The sequence below is a fragment of the Monodon monoceros genome, unplaced genomic scaffold (assembly GCF_005190385.1).
Source record: "Monodon monoceros isolate NGI ecotype Baffin Bay Population unplaced genomic scaffold, NGI_Narwhal_1 Super_Scaffold_18, whole genome shotgun sequence".
In the NCBI taxonomy this organism is placed as follows: Eukaryota; Metazoa; Chordata; class Mammalia; order Artiodactyla; family Monodontidae; genus Monodon; species Monodon monoceros.
Window position 1 is genome coordinate 172,273,835 of NW_021703774.1, and position 17,139 is coordinate 172,290,973.

The 17,139-nt window shown below is 48.0% G+C and overlaps 1 protein-coding gene across 1 annotated transcript in view; it reads right to left on the reverse strand.

Moving 5' to 3' along the window:
- DISP3 (dispatched RND transporter family member 3) overlaps positions 1 to 17,139 on the reverse strand; it is a 50,339-nt gene that overhangs the window by 22,210 nt on the left and 10,990 nt on the right. The window contains exons 2-3 of the mRNA XM_029229404.1: positions 6,745 to 7,843; positions 5,585 to 5,804 (exon numbers count right to left, since the gene is read on the reverse strand). Coding sequence (XP_029085237.1) covers positions 5,585 to 5,804; positions 6,745 to 7,840 — 1,316 coding nt within the window. The 5' untranslated portion in view covers positions 7,841 to 7,843. The remainder of the gene's footprint in view (positions 1 to 5,584; positions 5,805 to 6,744; positions 7,844 to 17,139) is intronic.

Here is a 17,139-nt window from a genome sequence, read left to right on the forward strand (position 1 = left end):
TAAAGCAACCACTAAACTAAATATTTAGAGCTAAAAAAACAACAAAGGAAATAAAATGGAATAATAAAAATTTCTCAGTCTAAAAGAAGGCAGAAGAGAGGAAAAAGGGAAATGAGAATATATGGGACAAAGAGAATAAAATAAAATCGTCTTAGGTCTAACCATATTAACAATGCATTAACTGTAAATGGTCTAAACACCCCAATTAAAAGGCAGAGACACTCAGATTAGATTTAAAAAAATCAAGACCCAGCTGCCTACAAGAAACTCACTTTAAATATAGACACAAATGGTTAAAAACAAAAGTGCAGAAAAAAATATACCACGCTGACATGAATCAAAAGAAAGCTGGAGTGGTTACATTAATAACAAATGAAATCAATTTCAGAGCAAAGAATATTACTAGGGATAAAGAAAGTAATTTAAAAATGATAAAGGGCTCAGTTCATTAAAAGAATACAACAATACTACATGCTTTGGACCTAACAACAGAGCTTTAAAATACATGAAGCAAAAACTGATAGAAATGAAAAAAGAAATAGACAAACCTGCAATTATAGTTGAACATTTCAAAACCCCTTTTCTCAATGATTGCTAGAACAATTAGACAGAAGATCAGTAAGGATATAGAAGACTTGAACAACATAATCAACCAACTTGACTTAATTGACATTTATAGAATACCCCACCGAACAACAGCAAAATATACATTCTTTTCAAGTGCACAGGGAACATTTAGCAAGACAGACCATACTCTGGACCATAAAACAAAACTCAATAAATTTAGAATAACTTAAGTCATACAAAGCATGTTCTCTGACCATGATAGAATTAAATTCAAAATGAGCAACAAAACACTATCTGGGAAATTCATAAATATTTGGAGACTAACACATTTTTAAATAATACAAGGGTCAAAGAAGAGATCAAAAGGGAAAATTGAAAGTATTCTTAATTGAATGAAAATGAAAGCATATGTCAAAAAGTGTGAGATGAGCTAAAACAATGCTCAAAGGTAATTCTATAGCAATAAACACCCATATTAGAAAAGGAGAAAGCTTTCAAATCAATGACCTCAGCTTCTACTGCAAGAAAGAAGAACAAGAGGAAATTATATATAAAGTAGGTGTAAGAAAGGAAATAATGAAGATCAGAACATAAATATATAAATATATAAATAAACAAACAGAAAGATACTAAAGAAAAATCAATGAAACCAAAAGCTAGTTCTTTGAGAAGATCAATAAGATTGATAAACTTCTAGCCAGACTGATCATGAAAAAAGGAGATAAAACACACATGAAAGAAGGGACATCACTACAGTTTTTATAAATATTCAAAGATAATAAGGGAATATTATGAATCACTTTGACATTTTAATGAAATGTCATTTGACAAGTTAATTTGACAATTTCAATGAAATGGACAAATTTCATGAAATATACTACCAAAGCTTGTGCAAGAATATAGCAATAACTTTAATAGCCCTATATGTGTACTTAAGAATTGAATTTGTAGTTAAACCCTTCCCATAAAGAAAACTCCAGATCCAGACAGTTTCATTGGTGAATTCTATCAAACGTTTAAGGAAGAATAATACCAGTTCTATACAAAATCTCCAGACAGCTGAAGAGAGGAGAATACTTTCCACCTCATTCTGTAAAACATTTTGATACCAAAATCAAACAGAGCTATTACAAGAAAACTACAGCCTAGTATCCGTCATGAACATATACCAATGAACAAAGAATACAAATAGAATCTAACACTATATAAAAAGGATGCTAGGTCATGACCAAGGGGGATTTACCCTAAGAATGCAAGGATGGCTTAAAATTAAAAACTCAATCAATGTAATTCACCATATTAAACTAAAAAAGAAATACTGTATGATCTCTCTCTAGATGCAGAAAAAACATTTGAGAAAACTGAATATTCCTTACTGATTAAAAAAAAAAAGACACCAGCAAATTAGGAATAGAAGGGAACTTCCTTAACCTGACAAAGGACATGTACAAAAAGCCTACATAATTCGGTCAGGGATAATACAGGGTTCTCCATTCTCATCACTTATTCAACATTGTACTGGATGTTCTAGCCAGTGCATTCAGGCAAGAGAAAGAAATAAAAGGCATCCAAATTGGAAAGCAAGAAGTAAAACTGTCTTTATTAGCAAAAGACATAATTAACTATGCAGAAAATCAAATGTAATCTACCAAAAATCTCTAGAACTTATAAGGGAGCTTAGCAAGGTTGCAGGACCCAAAGTCAATTATATTTCTATATGCTAGCAACTAACAATTGTCAAATGAAATTTTAAAAAAATACCATTTACAATAGCATAAGAATATGAAATAGGGATAAATCTGACAAAAGACATCATATACACCACATTCATTAGTCATAAGACTAATATTGTTAAGATGTCAGTTCCCCTCAAACTGATCTGTGTATTTGACATAATCATAATCAAGATCCCAGCAGACTTTTATTTGGATAAATGGACAAGCTGATTCTAAAATTCATAGGGAAATGCAAAGGACCTAGAATAACTAAAACAACTTTGAAAAAGAACAACAAAGCTGGAAGACTAACACTTGGACAAGACATGGTATAAAGCCACCAGAATCAAGACAGTGTAATACTGGTGTGCAAATAAAAAATATGGAACAGAGCAGAGCATCCAGAAACAGACTCACATATATACGGACAAAAGATTTTTGTCCAAGATGCAAAGGCAATTCAGTGAAGAAAGAATGATCTTTTCAACAAATGATGCTGGAACAACTGGATAGTCATATAACAATAATAAATAAATATTGGCACGTTACAATACATACAAAGTGTTTATAGTGTATGCCTCGCACCATATACAAAGATTAATTAAAAATGGAATATCACAGATCTAAATGTAAAAACAGTTTTAAAGGGATCAAAAGATCTAAATAGTCACCAGTGAAGATAAATGGATGTCAAATAAGCATGTGAACATCACTGGTAATTAGGGAAATTCAAATTCAAATTGCAATGATATATCATCACACACCTAGTAGAATGGCTAAAATTTTTTACACCGACCATACCAAGTGTTAGAGAGGTTGTGGAGGAACTGGAGTTCTTATACACTGGGTGGGAATGCAAAATGGTACAACCAATCTGGAAAACAACTTGACAGTTTCTTAAAAAGTTAAACACCCCCCCTACCATATGATCTAGTCATTTCACTCCTAGGTATTTATCTAAGACATATGAAAGCACTTGTTCACACAAAGGCTTGTTCATAGCAGCTCTATCTGCAACAGCCAAACCTGGAAACAACCCAAATACCCATAAACAGCTGAGTGGATGAACAAAAGATGGCATCTCCACACAATGGATACTACTCAGCATTTAAAAAGAATAAACCATCTACACATGCAACAACATGGATACAATTCAAAATAATTAGGCTGAGTGAAAGAGAGCAATCAAAAGTGTGCATGCTATATGATGCCATGTATATAAAACTCTAGAAAATGAATATACAGTGATAAAAAACAGAAAGTGGTCCTGGGGTGGCAGTGGAAAGGCAAGGTGAGGCAGGATGGAGTGATTATCAAGGGGACATGAATAAACTTCTGGGGGTGACGGGTCTCTTCATTATCTTGATTGTGGTGAAGGTTTCATGGTGTATACATGGGTCAAAACTAATCAAATTGGAAACTTTAAGTATATGCAACTGGTTGTATATCAATTATACCTCAATAAAGCTGTTTAAAAAACCAAACAGGACATTTAAAAACCAAGTAGAAAAGATCTTTGGATTATCTACTTTGTTGAACTAAATGGATTAATTGATCTTTCATTAGAGTAGAAAACTGAAAGTTCAATCAATTGTTTATTCATTCATTCATTTGTATAGCTTTTATAGAATGCCTTCTAGGTTCCAGGCCCTGTCTTAGTCACTGGCTATAAAAAGACATGGGCCCAAACTTTTACTCTCAAGTAGAAAGGAATAGCTCATGCAAGAACAATATTCTTGCCTAGAACTACTAAAAAGTCAGATAAAATTGAGAAATCATCTGTTTAATGACATTAGAGACTTCCTGAAGCAATGAGAACTAGAGGGCTAAGACTCCAGAAAGCAAAGAACCTACAAAAGGTAAGCTTCCCTTCTACAGCTGCATTTACCCTGAGGTATTTGCTGATTCTGAACACAGGCATGAGGCTAAAAATCTAGGCAGGGAGTCAGAAAAACTAGCAGAGCTTTGGGCAGAGACTTGCAGACCAGCATAGCATAAAGCCAGTTTCTTCCTCAGCACTTCTGCCAAATACTGGGGCCGTGTGGAGTATGAGGCTACAAAGCTAAGCAGAAAGGCTCTGAAAAACCAGAGTAGAGATATTTTTAGCAGTTTTGAGAGACAAAGATTAGGGTCTGAAACCTGTCAGGGGAAGGGGCTCTGCATAATACTCCAGGCTCTCAGTTGAACATCTTAGAGAACCAAGGGCAAACTAGAGGTAAGCTGAGAATTTTCAGTATTGCAAACCTGCCTCGACTTCATGTAACTGCTGGCTATTTAAGGTGATCAGTCACAACTCCATCTGCCTAGTGGAGGGAAGGATAAACTTTCTCTGGAAGAAAAACTTTCTCTGGACCTCTGTGTTTTTATATATAATGTTCATCACTCAGTAAAAATTACCAGGCATACTCACAGGCAGGACCACATGACCAAAAACCAAGTGAAAGAACAGACCACAGAAACAAATCCACAAGTTACCCATAATAACCTAATAACTTAAGACGCTTATGGTGTGTATAAGGGGCTCAGAACAGTGTGTGGCACACGGTAAGCACTCAATAAATGTTAGCTCTGATTATTACAGTAGTTGCTCAATAAAGGAACGAGGGTATTTCAGTCAGATTCATTCCTCCTGTGCTGGGGGATGACTTGTCAGGGCAGAGGACCAAGAGGCACTGGAGTTACTGCCCTGCAGGACTGACAGATGAGCTATCCAATGGTCTTTCCTGGTGGCGAGAGGCCCAGTTGTATTCTCAGACACACATCCCAAGGGCTGGAGGACGATCAAAGCACCCACTGCCCAAAAGCTCTTTCATATCTCTTAGTTCGTCTCCTCCTAATGACTGCAGAAGGGTAGCAGGAGTCATCATCCCCGTTTTACCAGTATCAGAGGCCCAGAGAAGTGAAGTGACTTGCCCACTATCTCCCTGGATAGTAGAAGCAGAGAGGAACTCCTTATGCCCTGGTCAATACTCTTTCCAGAAAGCCTTCTAGCACCACCTCAGGAGAAAATCAATACCAAAGACCTCCAGGGCAGAAGTTCCTCCAAAGCTGTCATGTTCACTAAACCAACAGCACTGATCAGGAAAAGTGTCCTTTCATCTGTCAGAGTGATGATGAGGATGTATCTGGCTCCACCCCTGATCTGAAAAGAAAGATCTCCTAGGGAAAAGGTTGCAGGTAAGGGGATCTGGGGTTTATGGGAAAAGAACCACCTGGAAACCAATTCCCTATGCTAATACAGCCCTTTCCTGGTACAAACAAGGACAGGACAGGCACACACCGGGTGCAGCTGGACTGCCTACCTAGTGGACTGCTTGGCCAGCATGGCCACATAGGTGACCACAAAGCTCTGAAACTTAGCCTGCTGCTCCTCCCAGCGATCATCCACCGAGTAGTAGTTGGGCAGGGGTGCTCCAAAGAGGATCTCGCTGCGCAGGAGGGAGCTCTTGAGGTTTTCTGCAGAGAGGCCTTCGTCCACATACCAGTAGAACTCCGGGTGAGTCATGGCCAGCTCTAGGGAGCCTGCAGGGGCAGAGGTCAAGGGGTCCAAGGAGCTCAGTGGGTCAGCTCCCAACAACCCTCCATCAGGGTCATCCTGCCCTCCTCAACACCTCACCCCCTTTCTGAGGAAATGGAAAACTGTCCCAGCTTGGGCTACCTCCAACTGTCTCTAATAGAACGGATGGTTTAGAGAAATCACAGCTGTCCAAGGGGAGCAGCCCCCCAGATATGCTCAGGCGGCTCCCACTAAGTTTACACCTCCATTTCAGTTTGAACCTCACCTAATTCCAAGGCTCAGTCTCTGCAGTCCTGTAACTCCTTCCCATCCCAGTCCCACCTCCACCTGCTTAGAACCCCGCCCATGTGCCCCTTAAAAGGCAAACCCAAGCCCCGCCTCCACAGCCAGCCTCTGGCCCCTCCCCATCCTTTCTCAAGTCCCATCCCTAACGTACTTCAAACTAATGCACCTTGATCTTCCTTCAACCCCAGCCTCTCTCCAGATGCCCAGTTCTCTGTAACCACACCCCACCTTCCCTCTAACCAACCTCACGCCCAAGCCCCACCCCAAGCCTAACTCTGGTCACAGCATAACTCCCAGTCTCCCTCAATCCAGGTGTGCACACAAACCTCCTTCCTTGCCTCCCTCAGATCCCATCTTACCCCCAACCCCAACTCCCTGCCCTTCCTCAATGATGGCCCCCAGGCCTGCCCAGCACTCAGCTCCAGCCTGACTCCACCTCACAGCCAATTCCGACCCCATCCTCCGACCAGTCTGTAAAGTACTGAGTCAAGAATCAAGCCTTCCCTTAACCTCCAAGCCCCGCTCCCAGCCTCATTAACCACCCACTTCCCTTACAAGCCCCACCTACCCTCAGCCTCCACCCCTTACAAGCCCCGCCTCCAGCCTCCTTCAGACCTGGTCCCTACAGGCCCTGCCCCACCCACACCCAGGGCTGCTCACCCCGGATGTCGGCCAGGTCCTGGCCCATGCCATCATAGTAAATCTTGCCACCCCTCTCAGTGGGGAAGAAGTAGGTCATGAGCGAGCTGGGCGGGGAGCAGTAAGAGTAGGAGCCGAGCGGCAGGTCTTTCAGCACTTCATGGGGCTTCCAGCAGAACTCCCGGAAGCCCGGGTGGTCCATGATCTTGCGCTCAATCTCGTGAATTGTGACCAGCCGCTCACTCGTGAAAATGTTGCGCTCTGCGTCGCCGCGCGCCAGGAAAATCAGCTCGATGCGCCAGTGCGCGTGCGTCTGGGTGTTGGCGCTCACATAGGAGCGTGAGTAGTCCCAACGCGAGGCGCCGCGGCGGGCACGGCTCTGATTGGCCGCAGCCGCCGTGGGGGGAGGGGCGCTGGGTTGGCGCCGCCCATTCCTGTCCGGCCCCTGGTTCACCTGGGCTTCACTCTGGTTGGCTGCCAGGCTCCCCAGGGGTGGAGTCGCTCGCCGAAGACGCCCGCTCCGATTGGCTGCTGGCTTCAGAGCGGTGGAGGTGTCCCACAGTCCTGAGCCAAGCCGCAGCGCGGCGGGGACCTGGTACGGGGCCCGGGCGGCCGGCCGCGAGCGATTGCCTGGTTGTAGCTGCTGCAACTGCTCTGTGATGAGGCGTTGGAGCGTCTCAGAAGTGAAGTCGGCCAGGTCGCGCCGGTTGCGCCCCCAGGACCCAAACTGGGATTTGAGCGCCAGCGCGAGGGCGTCGAAACGCTGGGAGGCCTCATGGTTGCGGATCTCAAAGGCATTGTAGGAGATGTCAATGTCCAGCGGCGGGTAGTAGAGGAACATGAAGGCTGAAAGAGCCATGGGGATGCTGCAGCCGAGGAAGAGCACCAGCCCCGCACAGCACGGATTGGTGAAGGCCCAGCCCAGTGTATTCCAGAAGCCTGACGCTGGAGGCCGGGAGGGCAAGGTCCAGTGCCGCCAGCAACACTGCCCCCCTGCCCCAGCTTGGGGCCCCGGCTTCTGGGCCCTCCTAAAGGCCTCACCCGTTGCTTCCTCCTCCTCTTCCTGCGCCTCCTCTAGCCACACATCCTGCAGCAAGGGGTCATCCTCCGAGTCCATAGCCTACAGGAGAGGGAGAGGGTCAGCAGGCTGCAGAGAAGAAGAGGATGGTGCCCTGTAGCTGCAGTCGCCCACCCTGAGCGTTAACCCTGCCCACTCATAACCAAGACAAATACTACAATGGAATTGCATCAAGCAGGCACTTAACTGAATTCAACCACATGTGTACAAAACAGAAAGAAAAATCCTATTATTTGCCCATCACATCTCCCAACTAGATCAGGGCTTTCAAGGTCACAGAAAAAGGAGAATCACAGCCCAGTTGCAAACAGAAGAGAAATTCCTCCCTGTGTAAGGGATATTCGAGGGGAATTTTGACGATGTATGATTTCCCAATTTTTGCTGCATCCTCTGATTTTAGAACTCAAAGCCAATGTGAGGCGTGACTTTGCTGCAATCACTTTTATTTAACGAGCAACTGTAAAGGCATCCAAAAGTATCAGGGTAGAAGGGAAAGAGCATGCTCTTCGGAGTCAGACCCTAGTTTGCATCCTGAACCTCAGTCTTCATCTGTAAAACAGAGGTGGCCATTCCTGCCTCACATGGCTGTGGGGCGTGTCAAGGGTGGAAGCACTTTCAGCCTGTGTAGTATATTATCTGTCACTTGAGCAGATTTCTTTGCTCCTCTCTGGGGACTATAATGTGCTCAGCCAGTGCCCATGCGGCTCTGCCAGGGCTAGATGCCTGTCATAGTTCTGCTCAAGAACTCTCAATAGCTCTCCACCCCCTCTTTGGGACACTGCAGCTGTGGCCACTGTTTGTCGGGCTCAGACCACTTAATATGCAGCTCCAGGGACGTCAAACCTTTAGGCACAGACAGGGGCTGGGCATCTGTCTCCCCAAGATGTGGGCACAAGCAGCAGGAGGGCCTGGCAGGAGAGGGCAGCCTGAGGACTCCAGCAGGGTGGTCCAAAGGCAAGAGGCCTTCCGGCATCCCCGGGCATGGCCTGTCCCCTTGTCCTGCCTGCCCTCTGTTTGGACGGAGAGAGACTCATTATCCAGTTAGAGGCCAGGCAGTGAGAAGGGGAAGCTAATTATGCCAGCGCTGGCTAATTAATGCTATCTTTCCTATTAACATTCTCTAGAATGCTCCATTTCAATTAGACTGTCTGTCCGGGAAGAGAGGGGGCTGCCCTCAGCCCAAAGAAAGTGAAGGAGAGAGGGCAAGGAGAAGGAGGGAAACAGAGACTGAGAGATGGGACATGGGAGAGATGCGAGACAGAGAAAGATGAAAACTGGAGAGGGACAGGAGAGTGGAGTTAGGGAATGGAAGAGGAGGGAGGGGGTGCCGAGGGTGGGTGGGAGAGGAAGACTTGAAAGGGAGAGAGGCCTGGAAGGGGCGGGAACTGCTTCTGTAATATTTGAGATTCCTATGGATGCAAACATTTAACTTCCCATTTCTGAGGCCCTAACACAAGCCAAGGGGATGGCTACCTGCACTGAGGCCCAATTTGCTTTAGCAGAAACTTGTGGGAGAGAACCAGAGGCAGCTCAGACTCACCCCATCTCCAAAGGGCAAACCCAGGTCTGCATGTGGAGGTGGGGGATTGGGGGAACCTCCACCCCATTCCCAGCCACTGAAGGAGGAAGCTGATGGTAATATGGTGGAAAGGGACAGGGGCCAATTTTGCATTTTTTTTTCTGGGGACTCAGTTCATCCACTGGCTGCCAGCCTCAGCCTGCCTTGCCCAGGGTACAGTTTACAATGTGTTGGTGTGTGAGCGGGTCTAAGACCAGGATTCCGAGTCATGTCAGCACTCCCTGGGTGATCCCTCTATCCCATTGCTACTCCATCAGGAATGCTACTCCCGTCCCCAGATGTCCAAGTTTAAAACATCTTTCAAGGCCTTGCTCAAGTGTCACCTCTGCCAAGAAGCCTTCCCAGATCTGAACACCCTGCACCCCCCACCCCCAAGCTACTTGTCTAAGCTTCTCACCACACTTTGGGGGTAAAAACTACTTAGGGACAGGGAGGGAGAGGCAGTGTAGCAGATTGTTAAGAGCCATGGTTTTGGAGGCAGACAGATTTGGGTGCAAATCCCAGCTGTATGACTTAGGGCAGACAGTGTAGCATTTCTGAGCCTCAGTTTTTCCATCTGCAAAACGGGGCTAACAGTACTCACCATCGAGGTTGCTAGATGATATACAGAGCAGGCTGACCACAGTGCCTGGTAGGTATACGTGCTTAGGAAATGACAGCTACTATTCTTTAACACTCTGCTTCTCCCCAAAGGCTGTGAACTCCTAAAACACCCACGGGGCCCATTGTATTTGCCAAAGATGGCCACAACAATATCTCCCACCTCACATGTTCTTCTCATGATGTGACTTTAAGACTTCTCCCATCAAGAAGTAATGTCTGCATTCCTTGCCTTGAATCTGGGTGGGCTGTGGCCACAGCAGAGTGATGCTCCGTGACTTCTGAGGCTAGCTAAAAAGGGAGATGCAGCTTCCACCTGGCTGTCTTGGGACACTCATCCTTGAACCCCGCCACCATGCTGTGAGGAAGCCCAAATTAGCCCATGCAGAGAGACCACATGTGGGAGCTCCTGCTGACAACCTGGCTGCCAGCCAGCATCAACCACCAGGCATATGAATGAAAATGCCTCCAGTGATTCTGGGCCCCCTGCCATCAAGTTTCCCCCAGCCTTCTAGTCTTCCCAGCTGAGGACCAGGTACTGTGGAGTCGAGCTAAGCCACCCTCTCCTGTGCCTGCCCTATCCTAACCCACAGAATCCACGAACATAATATATCAGCCGCCACACATCACTAACTGTTGGGATAGTTTGCTCCATAGCAACAGTAACTGAACAGGTGCAGTGGAGCCCTGTCGCATATGTATGACTCTGTGCCCTGCAGACTGTACTTGCTAGATTTAAGTGACCCATTCTGCCTCCCAGTGAGAGCCCCACAGCTCAGTGGACATGAGCTCCAAGGGAGCAGGGACTTGGCTGTCATGTTCCCTGCTGTGTTCCTGTGGCCTAAAATACTCTGGGGAGGGAGGTTAGTGCCTAGCAGGTATTTGTTAAATGAAGGAAGGAAAGGGAATCTCTGAAGAAGCTGGGTTTGATATTAGGTAGAACTTTCCCCTGGACAGAGGACAGTCAGACACCAAACAGTATAAGCATAGGGCAGAGAGTATGGTTTCTTCTGCCTGGGGTGGGAAGGATCTTGGAGAGGATGAGATGGAAGAGGAGGAAGTGGACCTGATGAGTTGTCTAGCACGCCCCTCCCCGCCTCCACCACCATGCCCGCCTTCTCAGTCTACCCCTGAAAAGGAAAGTTGCAAGGTGGGAAATTACACATGGCTCCAGACCCAGCTCAGCCTCCAACTGTCTGTGTGGCCCTGGGCACGTCCCATCCCTTCTTGGTACCCTGTCTCTCCCATCTGGCAGTGGGATGGTAAAAGCCCAGGTCCCTCCAGCTGTGACACCTCCAGACTCTCTGAGAAGCCCTAGTCTGCAGGCCAAGGGGAGGTGGGTGCAATCTGAGAGATTCCACCAAACCAAGGGAGGCCCGGCCGGCAGCTGGGGTCTGACTCCAATGCCTCAGCTGGCAACCCTGTCCTCAGCGGCCCCTCCCAGGATGGGCAGCAGATCGCAGATGTGTTTGCCTTTCTCAAATTATGGGAATTGATTAGCTTAGTGAAGAGCTCCAGCTGCACCATGCTGGAGCTCTTCACTAAGCTGATGGTGCCTTCAATACCTCTCATTGACTCAGACAAAGAGCCCAAAATAGGGCTGTAATCACGGGGGACTGTCACCCTGCCCTCGTGATCTCCCCTTAGGGTGCCCCTGCTCAGTGACCGACAGGTTTGCTCTCTCCCTCCGTCTCCATCTGTCTCTGACACACACACACACACACACACACACTCAGAGACAGTCAAAACTCTGGGCCTCCCGGGGGCCCATGAACCAAGGTGGACACACATCCATGGAACATGGTTTCCCTCCTCTTGAGAAAAGCAAATGAGACAGCAGCCTACAAGGGAAGAGCAGACCCTGAGGAGCCTCAGAAGAAAGAACCTGGCCCAATTTCAAGGGCCAGGCTTGGGGCAACCCAAGGCCACATTTGCAGCATTATCCCAATTTTATAACAGGAAAAAAAAATCTACATATATATGCATTAAAAAACCCCATTAATAGGGCTTCCCTGGTGGCGCAGTGGTTGAGAGAGAGTCCGCCTGCCGACGCAGCGGACACGGGTTTGTGCCCCAGTCCAGGAGGATCCCACATGCCGCGGAGCGGCTGGGCCCGTGAGCCATGGCCGCTGAGCCTGCGCGTCCGGAGCCTGCGCTCCGCAATGGGAGAGGCCGCGGCAGCGAGAGGCCCGCGTACCGCAAAAAACAAACAAACAAACAAAAAACCCCATTGATAGTGGTTATCTCTCTGTCTGGGAGGATTATGGGTGATTTTTATTTTCTTCTTTATACTTGTCTATTTCCAATTTTTCTACAATGATCAGGTACAGCTGGACTTCTAGAATCAGAAACAAACGTTATTTAAAAATAGAACATGCGTGTATGTGTGTAGAAGGGATTTTGTTAACAGCCTTCAACTCTTTGAGGAGTTACTATAACAGGCATGGGAGGGTGGAGGGTTCTGTCCTCCAAGGAGAGGCAACATGGAGAGTTGCAGCAAGAGAGATCCTGGTTAGAAAGCAGAAGGACCTGGGGAGAGCAGGAGGTGGCAAATGCCCAATGAGTGAGTGAGTGTGGGATCTTCTATTCCCCTGAGATGGACAGAGGAGTCTTTAAAATGACCAGGAAGTAGATCCTGTCTTATCAGACTCAGAAGGGCCATCAGAGCACACCTGATCCCACTCCTTCATTTCACCGCTTAGAAACTAAGCCCAGCAAAGGGTCTTACCCAAGGTCATATTTCAATGGCAGAGCCGGGACACGTGGCTCAAAGGAGTGCTCTATCTGCTCCGTCATCAGATTCTGGAGGCAGTTTTTGGCAGCCCTAGGGAATAACCAGGCCTGGGGAAGATGACATGGGGACCCAAAGAGCCAACATAGGGAAGCTATTCTTAAAGTCGAGGAAAGAGGCATTCTTCAAGTCACAAGCCAGATGGACTTCCCCATCCAGACAGAACGGGGCTTTGGTGGGAGGCGGTATTGTCTCAGACATCCTCAGCCCCTCACGAGGCCCTGCTCCTCTCCAGAAAGCCTCCAAGGGATGTGGCCCCATGCCTGAGCCGCCTGTATCCCTGTTTACAACTTCCCTCCTTCTGACGAAGGGTAACAGAACCCTTCCTTCTTCATTTCCCCATCCCAGCCAGACTATTAAAATGTTATAAAAGAATCACATTAGCCTTGCAGATTCGGCTTAAAGCATGTATATATAAGTTAATGGTAATTAGGAGCTAATCAGCGTTTTCTTCCCGTCTAGGGGTGTTTTGCCTCCCTGGTTCAGCTCTGGTTCTTAGAAACATCTTGGGGTCTTTGATTTTCCTACTCTTGGGCTGAGAGATTTGGGCAGAAATTCAAAATGAGATATTTTGAGTGAAACAGATCCATTTCCTCCTGATGTGCTGCAGTGGGGACATTGTGCCCTTCTCCACTCTCTGGTTATCGATCTACCCCTTTGGTGAATTTAGCTCATCAGAGGTAGAGAAGAGAGGAAAGGAAAGATGAGGGCTTGGTCCCTACTAGGTGTCACTGTTCCAAATCCTAATACCCCATCTTCTAAGAGTCTGGCAGCCTCCATATGCCCCAGCTATGTGCCTGCTATCCAGAATTCCAAATTCTTCTTGGATACCTGAGTACTCCATCTCAAGCCAGGAGGCTGCAGATACATTGGAGACATGGTGATAAAACTGGGTCAAGGGGCTTCCCTGGTGGCGCAGTGTTTGAGAGTCCGCCTGCCGATGCAGGGGACGCGGGTTCGTGCCCTGGTCCGGGAAGATCCCATGTGCCGCGGAGCGGCTAGGCCCGTGAGTCATGGCTGCTGAGCCTGTGCGTCCAGAGCCTGTGCTCCGCAACGGGAGAGGCCACAACAGTGAGAGGCCCGCGTACCGCAAAAAACAAAACAAAACAAAACTGGGTCAAAATCACACAGATGGGATGAAGCCAGAAACCCAACTAGCTCAATGCAGAAACTGACACCCAGGAAGAGAATCATAACATAATAATTAGCTGTGCACCTACCATGTGCAAGTACCTTCCCTCATATATCAGCCCTGCAAGGGAGGCTTTATAAGCATCCCCATCTTACAGAGTAATAAACAATCAGAGAGGTTAAGGGACTCTCTTGTGGTCACACAGCTAATAAGGCATGGAACTAGCGTTTGAACCTCAGGTCTACTAATCCCGAAGCCTATGTTCTTTTCACCATTCCAAGCAGCCTTTGAGTTCCTTGAGAGCTGAGATGTAAATACTCACTGAGGAAACCCACTGCCCTTTAGCAAGCCTGTGGCATCCCCGTAAGACCTGAAAGCATGCAGGTCTCAGCAATTCTGCTTTTAGTAGGTGACAGGCAGCTCAGGGCATGATGCAAAGGAAGTCTCCACCAGCCTTGGATGCTTGGCCTTCCCTTCAAGGAAAGCATGGACGTGACGGTTAATAGTATGTGTCAGCTTGACTGGCCCATGGCATGCCAGACATTTGACCAAACATGATTTTGGATGTGCAGACGGAGTAAAGCAGATGGCCTCCCCTAGTGTGGGTGGGCCTCATCCAATCAGTTGAAGACTTGAATGGAACAAAAAGGCTGAGTAAGAGGGAATGCTTTCTGCTGACTGCCTGAGCTGGAACATTGGTCTTTTCCAATCTTCAGACTCGGACTGAAACACTGGCTCTTCCTGGGTCTCGAGTCTGCTGGCTTTCAGACAGGAACTTACATAATCAGCTCTCCTGAATCTCAGGCCTTTGGACACAGACTGGAGCTACACCATTAGCTCTCCTGGGTCCCAGCTTGCCAACTGCAGATGTCGGGATGCCTCAACTCTTCTCAATCTCTCTCTCTCTCTCTCTCTCTCTCTTCTCTCTTCTCTCTCTCTCTCTCTTCTCTACCTAATCAACATCCTATTGGTTCTGTTTCTCTGGAGGACCCCCACTAATATAATTTCCCCAGAGGGAAAGTGGGGGTGAAGCAGGGAGCCCCATCCCAGCAGCTGGATCCTAGGATCCTCCTGGACTCTTCTCTCAAGAAGCCCCAAGTCCTATCCAGAATCTCAGATGAAAATGGCAACAGAGACAGGGAATGCCCTTCAAATCCACAGAGGAAGGAGTGTGGCTGGGTGGCTTTCTGAGCCTTTTCCCCAACAAGAAGACCCTAAATCTATCACCCCCATCCTCCCTGCCCCAGCCCCGAAGAAACCTGGCTTCACAGCTGCAGCTGAAGCAAACACCTGCACCCACCCCCCATTAGACCTCCTGCCCCCTAAGAAATACTATCGGCTAAATCTGCCAACATTCTATCGGCTAAATCTGCCAACAGAAGGCAGGAAGAGGGATGTACACAACCACTTCTCCCCCCAGAGAAAGTCTGGGCTTATTTATTGGGAGCCCAGGTCGGGTGGGAGAGGGAAGGGATCTGAGAGAGGGGCTCTGTGGTGAGCCCGTCCAGGCGCCTCATTTCTCAGAGAAGGGCAGGCTGCGGAGATGGATCACATGAAGGACGGTTGGCCTCCCCAGGTTGACAGCCGGCCAGGAAACTGTGGGCACTGACTCGGAAGCCCAACAGCTCGATATATATTAGGCAAACCAGCTTTGATCTCATCAATATATCAACCGGGGAAACATCCCAGCCAGCACCAGAGGAACCCAACATTAATGGTCACAACGGCCTAAGCTTCCCCCTTTCTGTGTGTTCTCTCTCTGGTGGGCTCAGTGGAACAGAACTGGTCCCCAAACACTAAGAGGGATGTCAGGTATTAAGAGCACCAGGGCCTGATTTGGGGGGGAAGGGGGAGAGACAGCCCTGGGTTCAAACCCTGGCTCTGCCACTAACTGGGTACCTTGGGCAAGTCTCAGTTTCCTGATCTGAAAAATGGGGTGGTGACACCCTGCTGGTTGAGTCACAGCAGCTAGTATGGTCATGATGAGCTTCAAAGATGGGAAGAGCCCCAAACCTGGCCTCTGCTCGTGGCCAGGTCTACAAGTCGGCTGGAGCTGACTTTTCTATTCTCTGCTACATCGGCCCTCACACTTTAATATGGATCAGTCACCAGGTGCACTTGTTAAAAGGCAAACTCCTGGGCCAGACACTAGATCCCATCAATCAGATGCTCAGGGGATGGGGCCCAGGAATCTGTATTTACACCACCTCCCCAGGTGATTCTTTTGCAGGTACTCCAGGACTATTCTGTGAAAGACCCTGCTGCCCTGGCCACCCTCTCCTATTCCCAGTGGCTTCCTCCAGCAGGTGACCTTGCCTTTGGCCTTCCCCTTGCTGGGGCTCACACTAGCCTCTCCTCAGGCTTGTCCTACCCCCGGCTCTAGGGATGGACTCAGGCTCCTGGATTTCTGGCCAGGGCTCACTCCTCCAAGCACCCCTTTCTTCAGCCATGAGGACAGGAGAAATGATGCCATTTGGGCCAGGAATAGTACCTTATGTCCAGAGAAAGGACACACACAGGCTATCCAGATCTGCCATCCAGCTCTTTCTGGTGGGACAGGCAGCGAAAGAAAATAGAAGGCCCTACGCAAGGGGCTTCCCATCCACCGAGCACTGCTGTGTGTCGTCACTGGTGCTTTACTTGTTTACGCCTTGTCTGATCCAGCCTCAGCTCTACAAGGCAGCAGGAGTGGGGCTGGGATCTGAGCCTCTGCAGGCCTGAATCAGAGCCCATCCTTTTAGCCACTGTGCTCCACTGCCCAAGGGAATTCCACTCACTGACCCACTCTTGTCCCCTCCCTCCCCACCCTGTCCCGCCTGCACAACTCAGGCCTCACAGCCCATACCCATCAGGCCTGCCCGCCAGTCTTGCATTTCTGAGAAAAAGGCAATAAAAGCTTAATAGGGGACTTCCCTGGTGGCGCAGTGGTTAAGAATCCGCCTGCCGGGCTTCCCTGGTGGCGCAGTGGTTGAGAATCTGCCTGCTAATGCAGGGGACACAGGTTCGAGCCCTGGTCTGGGATGATCCCACATGCCGCGGAGCGACTAGGCCCATGAGCCACAACTACTGAGCCTGCGCGTCTGGAGCCTGTGCTCCTCAACAAGAGAGGCCGCGATAGTGAGAGGCCCGCGCGCCGCGATGAAGAGTGGCCCCCGCTTGCCACAACTAGAGAAAGCCCTCGCACAGAAACAAAGACCCAACACAGCAAAAATAAATAAATTAATTAATAAACTCCT